Raw genomic sequence first — 15,471 nt, 5'->3', positions numbered from 1 at the left:
TCTAACAAATTGATTTTTCATAATATATATGTCAACATGATTTAACGATACGGTCCAACAAATTGATAATACATACACTTATAGTTGAGACATGAAAGTCGAAAAAAAGTTTAGACGTGAAAGTCGAAAACAAAGTATACATAGAGTGATGCAAAAAAAAGTTAATAAAAAGAAAAGGAAGAGGAATAAACTTTGTAGTAATAGGAGAAGAAAAGTGAGAGTCTTCAACAACTCAACAGTTCACATCGAATCACCAAAATTGACCAAAAAAACCTACCGGAAAGTTCACCGGAATACACGATTCCGTTAAGTGACCTATACAAATGGCGATTTCAACCTTAGCTAGACGAAAGGCTACAACGTTTCTGTCATCCAGATTCCTTTACAGTACTTCCAAGTATTCGTTCTCTTTAACCAGAGGTTTCGCTTCAGGATCCGATGAGAACGACGTCGTTGTTATCGGTGGTGGTCCCGGCGGCTATGTGGCGGCGATCAAAGCAGCACAGCTTGGGCTTAAAACTACATGTATCGAGAAACGTGGTACCCTCGGTGGTACTTGCCTTAACGTTGGTTGTATTCCTTCTAAGGTATATTTACTCATTAGTTTATTTTGAATTTATGAGCTTTGTTGAGGATATTAGAAGAAAATAGTGAAATTATGATGAATTTGCTGAAACCTAATGGATACATAGGATTTTTTTTTTTTTTATGTAGCTGATGCTAACTTATTTTGAGTTTGAGATGTACAAGTTAATTGATGGACTTTCACTTGCTAAATTCTGAATTTTGTTATTGTTACTACTTTTCTCGAAATTGGATTGTTTTCTTAAGATCTATTTGATCCTTCTATTGCTTGTTATTGCAATTCTGTTGATTCCACCGACTCACCGTGCAATTACGCTGAGCTTATGCATATTCGTTCTTCCAAGAGAATGGTAAATAGGATGGTTGAAATGGAAGTTTATGATCGTGTAGTGCAAACATATATGTCTAACAAAGCAAATGTTAGGTCTATAAGATCCAACATATTGTTGTAGAAATGCAGCTGTTGAACTTAAGAGATTGGATAAAATTAGAAATGATTGCATCCAATAGAAGGTGCTAGTAGCACATTTAGAGGATAAATGAGGAAGTGTCATTTGGGATGGTTTGACTATCTTGTGCATAGATCTCCAGGTGTAGCAGTTATCGTATGCGTCGTCAGTTTGATGGTAATAGATGTTTAAAGGGATGAATTAGACTTCTCTCAGAATCAATACAAACAGCAGATAAGAACATAATAGAAAGAAAGCAAAGAATTGGATTAGATTAGAAATGATTGCATCCAATAGAATGTACAAGTAGCACACGCAGAAAATAAATGAGGAAGTGTCATTTGAGATGGTTTGACCGTATCCTACATGGATCTCTCGGTGTAGCTGTTAGCATGTGCGTCGTCAATTTGATGGCGGGAGATGGTTAAAGGGACGAATCAGACTTATCTCTAGGAATCAATGTGATAAGGGGCATCAACTTATTAAAACTAAGATTTAATTATTATTGTTATACTTACATTAAGGTTCAATGTCCGTGAGAAGTCTTCTAGTTTTGGTTAGAGAGTTGGATAATGTGATCTAGAGAACTATTTATTTGTTGTAAAAGACATTATTAGTATTGAAATGAAATAGACCCTAAATAGAAGTTACCAGTTTCAAAAAAAAAAATAGACCCTAAATAGAGTAGAGTGGATAGATTTTGTTGATAACGGCTAAAATGGATAAAGATTTTCATATGTAGTTAACTTGACTACATTGGGATTGAGTTTAGTTGATTGATTTTGAGTTTTAATTAACACAAGGACGATGGATACAATAACCAATTTCAAAAAAAAAAAATTAAAACAAGGATGATGGCCTCTATAGATATTATTGTGCATTTTTTGTGCTATTGAATATTGAGCAAAATTATGTGTTTTAGAATATTAGCCCTTTTCTGCTTCGAGCTGTGTATTTTCTGAGTTTTAGATATAAGAGAATTCAGTTTCCTTTTACGAATTTTATTTTCACTTTTGTATTATTTACTATTGGCCTTAGATGAGCTAAAATGGAGTAACATGGTAAGTGAGGGTAAGTAAGGATTCATATAGCTGACCCCGACTTGTTTGGGAGTGAGGTGTAGTTGTTGTTACTTTCCTTTTAATACTCTCTTAGTTACAGTCGGGCAGTCCTGGTTGACTAGCCAATAAATGGGAACCATCGCAGATCAGATTTTGACTTTCAGAAAATTTTTCATAATTTTTTCATGTGCCATAGTTTCTTCTACCTTTTATAAAAGCTTCTCAATGTTAATAGTTGCTTCCTGATTGTGTCATCTTCCCTTGGTTTGGAAATCTAGTAAGACAATTTTGAGTTGAGGGGTCATCTGAAATGCTGCACAAGCTCACTATTTCACTATTGCCAAATTAGTTTCATTGATGCCCTTAATGTGACCTGATGGTGGGTTCTCATGTACCAACTCCACTGATATAACTTCCCCGAGAGGACATTTGTTCAGCGATAACAAAAAAACCTGGTGCCATATTTGTGAACTTGTGCCCATACGAAGCGTATTTACTAAACGACATCAAACTTACTGTTGTTTTTCCCCTCTCTCTATTGATAACACATACTCAGAGTCCACGAGGTAATAATTCGCTTTGGTGTGCCGTTTATGTTACATATTTAAACATTATATGATTCTTCTGCATATGAATTTGGATTGCATTCTGTAAATATTGATATATAGTGGTCCATGATTTTATTATATTTTGTCACCGACTGCTGGAAACTTTTTCTTTAGTCAGTTTGTGAAGACTGAAACTTGTTTACGTCTTATCTTCTTATATTCTCATTACTTGGTACAGGCACTTCTTCATTCGTCCCACATGTTTCATGAAGCGCAACATTCATTTGCCAATCATGGTGTGAAGTTTTCTTCTGTCGAAGTTGATCTCCCTGCCATGATGGGACAAAAAGATAAAGCCGTGTCTAACTTAACACGAGGTATAGAGGGTCTATTCAAGAAAAACAAAGTAAACTATGTGAAGGGATATGGTAAATTCCTCTCCCCTTCTGAAATTTCTGTTGACACTGTCGAAGGTGGTAACTCTGTTGTTAAAGGCAAAAATATTATTATTGCAACTGGCTCTGATGTCAAAGGTCTACCTGGTATAACCATTGATGAGAAGAAAATTATGTCATCCACCGGAGCATTAGCTTTGACTGAAATTCCAAAAAGATTAGTTGTTATTGGTGCTGGCTATATAGGCCTTGAGATGGGATCTGTCTGGGGTCGCCTCGGCTCAGAGGTGACTGTTGTTGAATTTGCATCTGATATTGTTCCAACCATGGATGGTGAAGTTCGCAAGCAATTTCAACGTGCTCTTGAGAAGCAAAAGATGAAATTCATGCTAAACACTAAGGTGGTGTCAGTTGATGCTACAGGTGATGGTGTGAAATTGACCCTTGAACCTTCAGCTGGTGGTGATCAAACTATTCTCGAGGCTGATGTTGTTCTCGTCTCTGCTGGAAGAGTACCATTCACTTCAGGACTTGGATTGGACACGATAGGAGTTGAAACTGACAAGGCTGGTAGAATCTTGGTCAATGAACGTTTTGCCACTAACGTCCCAAGGGTACATGCTATTGGTGATGTCATTCCTGGACCAATGTTGGCTCACAAGGCAGAGGAGGATGGTGTTGCTTGCGTAGAGTTCATTGCAGGCAAGGAGGGTCATGTAGACTATGATATGGTACCTGGTGTTGTTTACACCCACCCGGAGGTGGCTTATGTGGGGAAAACCGAGGAACAGGTAAAGTCACTCGGAGTTGATTATCGTGTTGGCAAATTCCCCTTCCTAGCTAACAGTAGAGCCAAGGCAATTGATGATGCTGAGGGAATTGTCAAGGTAATTGCTGAGAAAGAGAGCGACAAGATATTGGGTGTCCATATTATGTCACCTAACGCAGGGGAGCTTATTCACGAAGCTGTCCTGGCATTGCAGTACGGAGCATCAAGTGAGGACATTGCTCGTACTTGTCATGCACATCCAACAATGAGTGAGGCACTCAAAGAAGCAGCCATGGCCACTTATGACAAGCCCATCCACATGTAGGCCTGTGTTATATCCTCGATAGCCTCATTTTTCTTATTCCGTTGAGAATCTTGAACGCTTAGAATAGGCTTTTTGTTGTTGCCGTTACTCAAGCAGCCCATATTCCTCTTAATTCAGGACTCCAAATACACTATATGAATGTTTATCTTCTGCATTTTTCCATAATAAAGATGAGATGTAACCTGCTTTAAACCCTGCAGAAAGTTAATTGCCTAGCACTGAAATGGTGCTAGACATTACAAAACTTCCCATTTACTTCGCTTTTTTGGCATGTATCCCTAAATTCTATATTTATCTTGTTTGATTTGGTAGATCAGTCAATTTGGTGATATTTGTGCTTTCAAAAGTCAATACTTGTTGGGAAATATTGAAAATCATGGAAATTCTCGTAGTTAGAGACGTGTTTATGATACTATTAGATTTTAATGGCGATTTTTATATGAATTAGTGGCGGTTTTATTTGCCACTAATACGCACTTTTAGCGGCAACTGTTATTTGATTTAGTGGCGGATTTAGTTGCTGGTAAAACAAACTTTTAGTGGCAACTGTTACATGATTTGTGGCGGTTAATGTTGCCACTAAATATTCCTAAAAAAGTTGCCGCTAAAAGAATGTATTAGTGACAACTTTAATCGCCACTAATGCCTATAAAAGTCGCCACTAAAAAATAGTATTAGTGGCAGCTATATTGTCACTAATATCTATAAAAGTCGCCGCTAAAAGTAAGTATTAGTGGCAACTAAAATCGCCACTAATACTTGAAAAGGTCGCCGCTAAAGGATAGTATTAGTGGCAACTAAAATCGTCACCAAATACTATAAAAGTTGCCGCTAAAAATATGTATTAGTGGCAACTCTAGTCGCCACTAAAACCTGTAAAAGTTGCCGCTAAAAGTAACTATTTAGTGGCAACTTTAATCGCCACTAATTAATATAAAAGTTGCCGCTAAAAGTGCGTATTAGTGGCAACTTTAGTCGCCACTAATACCTGTAAAAGTCGCCGCTAAAGGATAGTATTAGTGGCAACTTTAATCGCCACTAATACTTATAATAGCCGCCGCTAAAAGTATGTTTTTGTTGCAACTATAATTGTCATCCGATAAAAGAGTCGCTCTAAAAAAAGTATTAGTGGCAACTATAATCGCCACTAATGCTCTCTTTTTGCCACATTAGTTTAATGATTTAGTGGCGGTTTTGGTTGCCATTATTACAATTTTTTAGCGGCAATTGTTATACAATTTAGTGGCGGTTTTAGTTGCCACGAATATTAACTTTTATGGCGTTTGTTTTTTGCATTCGTGGCATTTTTGTTCCACTAGTTTTTTGACACGTGTGTTGCACGTAATTACCTAAGAATGTAAGATAGTGTGAATAATGTTTCCAATAATTAGTAATAACTAAGAAAATTTATAATGTTATAACTAAAGAATTAATGTGCAATAGCTGAATTTCTAATAAATTTTATACGTACATAAATAAATAGGACTTTTAATTAATGTTACTATTTTTTTTTATAGTTATAGATTTTATTTTAGTGTAGAGACAAAATGTAAATGTTTATTCTATATTACTGAATATAAAGTTTATTTTGTAAATGATAAATTTTAAATGATTCATATATATTCACATTTTTGAGAGTTTTTTTTTTTTGAAAAAAAATAAATAACCCATAACATTTTAAAATAATATATTTTGAAGTTAGAAGATCTTATTAACTTGATAATTCATTCGTGACATATATAACACTTTAATTTAAATACAAATACCTACCTAAATATAAATATATATTTGCATTAATGAAAATATATGTCTCATAAAAATTAGCTATTAAATAAATAATATAAATAAAACTAATACAAACTTCAACTTGCGTTATTAGAAGTCATATGAACTTTTCTTCGTTTAAATACTAAAATATTAAGAAATAATAAATAAGTATAACAAAAGGGCAATGTTTATGTAACGACATGTTCCCGTCGTTATAGGAAAGCAAACGAGAAATAAATTTGGGCCGGAAAACTTTTTCGTATTATTTGGATTTGCCCAACCTAGTTCAGTTTTGGACGAAATCGGAGTCATTAAAGTATAGGGAAATCTGATAACAATTGGGTGATCTAATTATGAATTTTATCACATAAGTAGATAGATAAGTCGTTAAGGAATCCGTACGAGTTTATGGAGTTGAATTTGGCTGAGTAGAACTCCCGAAATTGATCTTAGCGTGAACGGATAGTTTATGAGTGTCGTTGGTTGAAGACGTGTTATGAAATAGGGGTATTGAAATTATTAAAATAGCTCATTGTTTCGTGCAAGCCGCTTTGGCGATGATTTTTGTCGCCAGGGTAGGGCCGCTGTAGCGGAATGAGGACCGTTATGGCGGGCCCGACACAATTTAAGTTAGAAATAAACCCCAAAATGTCTTTATTCTGCACTTTTTGATTTTTAGAGTATGGAGACTAACCTCAGACGATTCTTGACGGTTTTCCACCATTCTTAAGGCTAACGGTAAGATTTTAACTCTCCGAATTCGTTTTTCGATTCGTAGAACGTAATCTAATGGGCAATTATAGACGGGGAAGGTTTTGATCAGGAATTTATAGTGGAAAAAAATCCTAATTTGGATGGTGGGATCATGAGTATGATCTAGTGTTGATAGAATTATTAGTAATTAAGGTAATTAGTGTTTGTGTATTGATTTTTGTGTTATATTGATTGTTTGTAGACCAAAAACAAGCAGAACGAATTTGGAAAGGGAAGAATCAAGTTTCTTAGGGTTTCGAGCTTGTTTTGAGGTAAGTGATAGTTGTGATTCAATGATTGTGTGAAGTATGTTTGTTCTTACTTCATTATGATACATGTATGTATGCAAATGTTGCATTATTAATCACATTAATTGTAAATGAGGACATATAAATGATGAATGACATGAATCATGACTTGATTGTATGATTATGAGAATGTACTTTGTGATTGTGATTGTGGATTGTTGAATCAATCGAATGTTGCGTTCCGACACACTAACTTGGATCGGTTGCCACGTTTCGACATAAATATGTGATCATTTGCCACGTCCCGGCATAATCATTGGATCGGGTACCACTTTCTAGTATGCTAACTGTTTGGGTTTGGGTTCCATGAGAGGACCAATGACTTGTCATAATTGTGTATCTTGAGAAATGTGAAGTTATTCGTTGTTCGTAAATGTTGATAATATTGTATATGCTCGATATATGCATGTGATTATGTTGTTATATTGGCTTATGTATGTTACACTTAGCGGAATAGTCGTGTGATCCTACCAGTACACTGTTGTTGTATACTGATATTGCACTTGCTCTTTCTTTGTTGAGTACATGTCATATTTAGGCGGCTATTAACAGACCTCGCCTAGAAGATCAATGATCGTCGTTCAAATTCAAGGGTGAGCCAGTTCTTCCGGGCTGCCATGAGTTCTCCTTTCGTCTATGTCCATATTTTTGACTTAGACTTTTCTAGTTAGTTGTTAGTTAATGTTCGGGGTTGTATCCCTTCTTGTTTATACTTGTTGAACTTTGGATATTTTGGTACATTGACTTTCTGGTTCTAGACGTATTTTTCCGCATTGTTTAGTTGTTAGATCCTTTGAAAGTTTATGGGAATTTCAATTTTTAACTATTTAACTTGTTTTCGTAACTTAAATGTTTTAGTTTTGGTTTAGTTGCTTGGTTTGGATTGTAGTAGTGGTTCTCCCACCGGAGGATTAGTGTGGGTGTCAATCACGATGGTCTGGGTCGTGACAGTTTATATAGTAATAAATATTTTGAGGCAAACTTCCTGACAATGTGAATCACATAAGTAGCATTGATAAATAAAGTCATTATTTGTCTTGAGCATAAAAAAACAAATCATGACACTAAAATTTTGAGAAAGATATCAGAAACATATATCTACATCACAAGAGAAATTGTTAATAAAAATAAATAAATTTAGACTAGATCATGTTAACTCCATATATTAGAACATTACAAACTAATGTATATATTAAGCAAAAAAATAATTATTTTATCATCAAAATAATTTTTCTCAAGTACTTGAGGTTATGGAATATACCCTCTTAGGATAGAACAATTTACTTCATCCGAATAGTGGTACCTTATATTTTGTTAACCTTCGAACTCACTCAACAATAATAAATCACAAAAAAAAATTATACGCAAGAAGAGTAAGAGTAAAAGATTTAAAAAAATGGTGGTTTACAAATGAGAGGAAACTCCTCTATTTATAGTCAACAAAGGATAGTATGAACAAATATTTTTTGTCTCTTATCTGAAAAGTCATGATATTCCGAAAAGTCACAACCCTTTGGAAAAGTCACAACTTATTGAAAAAGTCAGAACTCAACGAAAAATCATAACTATTTGAAAAAAGTCACAACTTATCGAAAAAATCACGACTTATTGAAAATGTTACAACCTAAGTTAGGGATATTTTAGTAATTTAACATTCAAGTTAGAAGTTCATACTTTTAAGGTAATATAGATAGATATAAATTCTTAAGGATATTTCACCTGGTGTAGTTTGAGGTGTGTTTATGATACTATTTTGAAGGATATTTCACCTGGTGTAATAGGTGTGTATCTTTTAAGATTCAACGAACTTCTAGTATAAAATTTAGACTGATAGAAAATATAGCAAAAGAAAAATGAGAAGAGGAAAGCCACTCACTAGTTTTCACTAGAAAGCCTTCACACAAAAAAAATATAATTGAGTTTTGGCCGTTCAAGTGAGTTTTTTAGAGTCTGAAGCCAATAAATTTCTTTTCCATTTTGATTTATTCACAAAATAAGTAGCCCTTTTTTGCATTTTAATGAAAAAATGTGGTCTTTTTTACTCCGGACTCTAATAAAGCTCTAGACAATTGTCATAAAGACCATCTAATCTAAGACTTACATTAAATATGGGTAGTCACATATACTTTGACCAAAATGAGACCAAATGAATACCTCCAAAAGTGAACTTATGTTTCCTAGGTATAAAAACAACACTCTTCCCAAACATCCCTAACAATATCAAAATGTCTTCTTCTTCTTTCACATTAGCTTTTCTCTTATCTACTATGTTCATGTTTATACTCTTCACCAACACAAGTTATGTCAAAGGTGATCTGATTGATGATATTTGTTCCAAAACAGACCAAGCTTACCATTGTTCATGGATCCTAAGAACAGACCCCAACATTAAACAAGACAACATCACAGATCTAAGCAATGCTATTATGTCAAGAATTCAAGATTCTTCTGGTATAGCTAGGTTTGAGATGTACTCATCCATTCACCAACAAAAGAACTTCAATCAAAGAACAAGACTTGGATTTTGTTTTAACACATACTATAATGTTATTGACAAGATTATGGGATGTACTAATGATGTAGATTATCAGCATTGTAAAGTTAAGATATTATATGCTCAAACAATTATCAAGAATTGTGATAACATGTTCATTGAACCACCATTTGATGAACCTTCTTTCCTTAAACAAACTAGTCAAGATGTTCTACATCTTCTTAACATCCTTTGGGAAATTTGCAATTATGTGTTGGCAGGACAAAAAATGTAACATGTACTATGTTTAAATAATAGTACTTTTTAATTTGTTTGTTACTTTTCTTTTAGTCTGTTTTCAAAAAGAATGTCTTTACATGTCATATTTAAGATAACGAGATTAATCTTTCTTTTTTCACTTAGCAAGATAAGGAAATGATCTAAATTTATCGTCAAACTTTGTGAGATGTTCTAAATATGTCATACGTTAATAGCTTGGATCAATAAATTATTCCCTTTGTCTCATTTCATATTACTTGTATCTTAATGATTTATGTCAAATAATAATTATCTTTTTTGAACTCTTTAAATTTATAATCTTTTTACTAGGTAATCATGTTAATTACTTTTAAAATCACTTAATGTTAAAGGCGTGATGGTATAAAATCAGTTAATTTTAAAAAGTGACAAATATGTTGAGATATATTTTATATATGATTAACTTTAACAAGTACTATAATTAGAGAGATAAATGAAATCCACGAAACACCAATGAAGCTCAATTTTGAAGTTTGACAAGAGGGGTTATTCGGATCATAATTAACTTCACCTCAAATCTTAATATTATGGGTTCGAGTCGAAAAATGAAAAAAAAGAAGCGCAATTTTGAAGTTTGACAAGAGGGGCTGTTTAGGTCGGAAGTAGCTTCACCTCAAATTTTAATATTATGAGTTCGAGTAAAAAAAAAAGGTAAAAAAAAACTCAATTTTGAAGCTTCCCTTGTCCTCTAGCTCACCTTATTTACCCCACAAAATCCATGGTGTAACTCTCAAAGCACTGACTTTCCTCTAAAACCCCTAAAAGAACCCTCAAAACACCCAAAAAAAAATGGGATCTTTAGCACATCAATTTGTTGGATTAAAGTGTTCACCAATTTCAACAACAAGAATTGTTCAATCCAATAAGAATATTGTAAATCCCATTATTATTCATACAAAGCAAAAAGTTGTGTCTCGAGCTGGGGCAGTGGCGACTACAAATGCACAAACAAGAGAGAGAATCAAGCTTAAGGAGATGTTTGAAGAAGCTTATGAAAGATGCCGTACAGCTCCAATGGAGGGTGTAGCTTTTACTGTTGAAGATTTTCATTCTGCCCTTGAAAAATATGATTTTGACTCAGAAATAGGTACCAAGGTTAGCTCATTATATGTTTGATTTTCTGTGCTTATGGATTTGTATTTGGGGGATTTTGGATGATGAGGTTGTTTTTATGTGGCTTGATTATGTCTATGGTGTTGTATATTTCAAATTATCTGTGCTTATTAACTTGTATTTAGGAGATTTTGGATGATGCGGTTGCTGCTATGTGGCTTAATTATGTTGTAGCACTTCTTTTCTAGAATCTTAGGCTTAAAGATGGATTCTTGATATGTCATGTATCTATAGATTCTGTGTTTATCAATTTGTATTTTGGAGATTTTGGATGATGAGGTTGCTGTTATGTGGCTTAATTATGTTGTAGCACTTCTGTTTTAGAATCTTAGGCTTAAAGATGAATTCTTGGATTGTCATGTATCTATAGATTCTGTGCTTACCAATTTGTATTTTGGAGATTTTTGGATGATGGGTTGCTATTATGAACCTTAATTATGTTGTAGCACTTCTGTTTTGGGAATATTAGGCTTAAAGATGGATTCTTGATTTGTCATGTATCTATAGATGCGCTTACCGATTTGTATTTGGGAGACTTTGGATGATGGGGTTGCTGTTATGTGGCTTAATTATGTTGTAGCACTTCTGTTTTCAGAATCTTAGGATTATAGATGAATTCTTGGACTACCATGTATCTATTGATTCTGTGCTTATCGATTTGTTTTTGTGAGACTTTGGATGATGGGGTTGCTGCTATGTGGCTTAATTATGTTGTAGCACTTCTATTTCTAGAATCGTAGGCTTAAAGATGGATTCTTGATATGTCATGTATCTATAGATTCTGTGTTTATCAATTTGTATTTTGGAGATTTTGGATGATGAGGTTGCTGTTATGTGGCTTAATTATGTTGTAGCACTTCTGTTTTAGAATCTTATGCTTAAAGATGGATTCTTGGATTGTCATGTATCTATAGATTCTGTGCTTACCAATTTGTATTTTGGAGATTTTTGGATGATGGGGTTGTTGTTATGAAGCTTAATTATGTTGTAGCACTTCTGTTTTGGGAATATTAGGCTTAAAGATGGATTCTTGATTTGTCATGTATCTATAGATGCGCTTACCGATTTGTATTTGGGAGACTTTGGATGATGGGGTTGCTGTTATGTGGCTTAGTTATGTTGTAGCACTTCTGTTTTCAGAATCTTAGGATTAAAGATGGATTCTTGGACTACCACGTATCTATAGATTCTGTGCTTATCGATTTGTATTTGGGAGACTTTGGATGATGGGGTTGCTGTTATGTGGCTTAATTATGTTGTAGCACTTCTGTTTTCAGAATCTTAAGCTTAAAGATGGATTCTCGGATTGTCATGAATCTTTAGATTCTGTGCTTACCAATTTGTATTTCGGAGATTTTGGATAATGAGGTTGCTATTATGTGGCTTAATTATGTGTTAGCACTTCTGTTTTCAGAATCTTAGGTTAAAGATGGATTCTTGGATTGCCATGTATCCATAGATTCCTGTGGTTGCCGATTTGTTTATCAGAAGCTTTGGATATTTGGAGTTGCTATTTTTTTTACTGAATTGTATGTTAACACTTTTATTTTCGTAATCTTATGCTATGTAGGTGTAAATTCTGTGCCTATTAAATTGTATGCCAGAAGCTTTAAATATTTGAGGTTGCTATTGTTTGACTGAATTATGTGTTACCGCTTCTGTTTTCTGAATCTTATGCTTACCAATGGATTCTTGGACCACTATGTATCTAACACTTCTGTGCTCACCGATTTGAATTTCAGAGGCTTTGGATTTTTAGTTTTCTGTTTTGTGGGCTATATTATGTCTATGACTTTGTTTTTGGTAACTTGTGCTTAAAATTGAAGTCTTGCACTATTGAGTATTTGTAAATTCTGTGCCTACCAATTTGTACGTCTGAAGCTTTTGATGGAGGGTTACTATTTTCATCAAAAAAAGAGAATTGTGTCCTAAACACCTTTGTGAGGAAATTCGGCGAAATCATGAAAGGAGAACTATATGTGTGCTCTTAGGGATTCGGATTTCGTGATTCTTCATGTTTGATATGTCTGTGATATTTGAGATTGCTATTTTTATAAGTGAATTACTTCTATCACTTAGACTTCGTGCTTAAAAATAGATTCTTGGACTATTTGGAAATAGCACGAAAGGAGAACTATATGCATGTTCTTTGACATCCGAATGCCGTGATTCTTCATATTTGCTATGTCTATATAAGGGTTCCTTCTAAAATGTAACACGGGCCACATTTTATGGGACACAAAAGATGGCATAGGAAGTTTAATTCCAATAATTTTCAATATTTGTCATTGTGCGAGAAAATATTGAAGTAATTGTAGGAAAGTTAGTTTGACAGGACGTCCCAAGATGAAAAGAGTCGTGTAATTGAATAGAGGAAGTATATAATTTCCTGTCAATTTTTTTTTGGGGCTGCGAATTTGCTTGAGCTCCTTTCACGAGATTCTGTTATGTATTTATTTATCAACCTTTGCTTGTTAGTCAAAAATCTCAAAACACAGAGAGATTATGGGGATATTTCTGATTCTGCTCAAGGTGAAGGAAGAAACAAATGCATTTTGATTTCTCTATATTTCTTCTTTTTAGGTCAAAGGGACAGTATTTTCTGTAGATGCCAATGGAGCTTTAGTTGAAATCACAGCGAAATCATCAGCATACTTGCCCATACAAGAGGCTTCAATTCACAGCATCAAGCATGTGGAAGAAGCTGGAATATTTCCTGGTTTCAAAGACGAGTTTGTGGTTATTGGTGAAAATGAAGCTGATGATAGTGTGATATTGAGTTTGCGTTCAATTCAATATGACCTGGCATGGGAAAGGTGCAGACAACTTCAAGCTGAAGATGTTGTTGTCAAAGGTAAGGTATGTATTGGCTTCCAATTGCGTGCTTCTTTAAATTTCTGACTATGTTCTATAGCATATAAAATATGAATGCTTTAACAGATATCGTGGCATGTCAAAAGCTCCAGATTTTGTCACATGGTTTGACTTTTGTTCCTCTGGATGATACTGCAGGTGGTTAGTGCGAATAAAGGTGGAGTGGTGGCATTGGTCGAGGGCCTTCGCGCGTTTATTCCATTCTCACAGATATTTTCGGTTAGTTATCGTTTGTTTCAATTTACGATAAAAACTCTAGTTTCTTCAAACTTCAAAATTATTATAAGTTATACTTAAAGTACAATTTAAATGTGTTTGACCAAACCTCTTAAACTTCAAATGATAGCCAAATTTGCTCTCTGTAGTTATCTATTACTAGTTTAAATTTTTTTGCTTCACGTGGAAAATTAGTTCTTGACAAAAAAAAAGGGTACTTATTCTCTCAGTATGGTAAAGCTTATTATCGTCGAAATTGGACTCACTATTAATCTCTTTTAATGTGCCAGAAATCAACTGCAGAGGAGCTTTTGGAGAAGGAACTTCCTCTGAAATTTGTTGAGGTTGATCAAGAGCAAACTAGACTTATACTCAGCAACCGTAAGGCCATGGCTGATAGTCAGACACAGTTGGGAATTGGGTCAGTTGTACTTGGAACTGTTCAGAGCTTGAAACCATATGGTGCCTTCATCGACATTGGTGGGGTCAATGGCCTTCTTCATGTCAGCCAGATCAGTCATGATCGTGTGTCAGATATCGCGACCGTCCTTCAGCCTGGTGACACTCTGAAGGTTTGTATTGGAAAGACTACTTGATTTCGTACCAGCTTCATCTGCTTTCAAGTAAAACTAACAATCATCTGCTCAAATATGTTATAGGTCATGATATTGAGCCATGACCGTGAGAGAGGTAGAGTGAGCCTCTCTACGAAGAAGCTAGAACCTACACCTGGTGACATGATTCGCAATCCAAAGCTCGTCTTTGAGAAGGTACCATTTTTCCATCCGGTACTAATAGATCTTATTTTTTACTACAATCATCATAATGTTGGTTTACATCTTGCCTATTTGCGTGAGTTTTGCTTTGGCTATGTTTCATACAAATTTACTGGATCAAGATTATTTCTTGATGTAGTTACTCTACTTGCTGCAATTGTTGCTATTGGTCATATGTGTTCTTTCCATCTGTTTAACGTATTAATAGCTACAAAATTGGTTACTCTTTTGACACACTTTATAACTAGTATGTCACTGGATACGACATGTATACCAATATTTGTTTTACTTTAATTTGAGATAATACAGAAAATAAATAAAGCATTAGACCTAAACAGCTACGATACATTTCTTGACTAAGCGTGTAATATTTTCAACAGGCTGAAGAGATGGCTCAGACATTCAGGCAGAGAATTGCCCAAGCTGAAGCGATGGCTCGTGCTGATATTCTGAAATTCCAGCCTGAGGTAATTGCCATTACAATCCCAAATATTTATGCAATTCATACTGTGATTCCTCTGGACTCTTAACACCAAGTTCGATAAAAGTTTTTTCTATAGCACCGGTCATTCTTCTAATAGGTTCTCGATTAAATGGATCATTTACCTACTTATATGAGCGTCTAAAGTCGCTTTCACACAATGTGTCTTTACATTCTATAGCAAGTGAACTTTTACTTAGCCTGGCCGAGGATGAAACGATATAGTTTTATGGGTGGATTAAGTAGGTGTGTGGGGGGGG

General features: G+C 34.5%; 2 protein-coding genes across 2 annotated transcripts in view; both read left to right on the top strand.

Annotated features, from left to right (window-relative positions):
• The first annotated feature begins 170 nt into the window (after positions 1-170).
• LOC125863255 (dihydrolipoyl dehydrogenase, mitochondrial-like) lies at positions 171-4,461 on the top strand. The gene is made up of 2 exons (XM_049543437.1): positions 171-587; positions 2,882-4,461. The coding sequence occupies exons 1-2, from the start codon at positions 324-326 to the stop codon at positions 4,130-4,132; spliced, it is 1,515 nt and encodes a 504-aa protein (XP_049399394.1). The 5' UTR covers positions 171-323; the 3' UTR covers positions 4,133-4,461.
• A 6,026-nt stretch (positions 4,462-10,487) lies between these two features.
• Positions 10,488-15,471, top strand: part of LOC125863155 (30S ribosomal protein S1, chloroplastic-like) — a 5,654-nt gene continuing 670 nt past the window's right edge. The window contains exons 1-6 of the mRNA XM_049543310.1: positions 10,488-10,846; positions 13,448-13,723; positions 13,877-13,957; positions 14,245-14,526; positions 14,614-14,724; positions 15,111-15,197. Coding sequence (XP_049399267.1) covers positions 10,541-10,846; positions 13,448-13,723; positions 13,877-13,957; positions 14,245-14,526; positions 14,614-14,724; positions 15,111-15,197 — 1,143 coding nt within the window. The 5' untranslated portion in view covers positions 10,488-10,540. The remainder of the gene's footprint in view (positions 10,847-13,447; positions 13,724-13,876; positions 13,958-14,244; positions 14,527-14,613; positions 14,725-15,110; positions 15,198-15,471) is intronic.

Source organism: Solanum stenotomum, chromosome 4 (genome assembly GCF_019186545.1).
Source record: "Solanum stenotomum isolate F172 chromosome 4, ASM1918654v1, whole genome shotgun sequence".
Lineage (NCBI taxonomy): Eukaryota > Viridiplantae > Streptophyta > Magnoliopsida > Solanales > Solanaceae > Solanum > Solanum stenotomum.
This window is presented reverse-complemented; position numbering and strand designations above follow the sequence as displayed.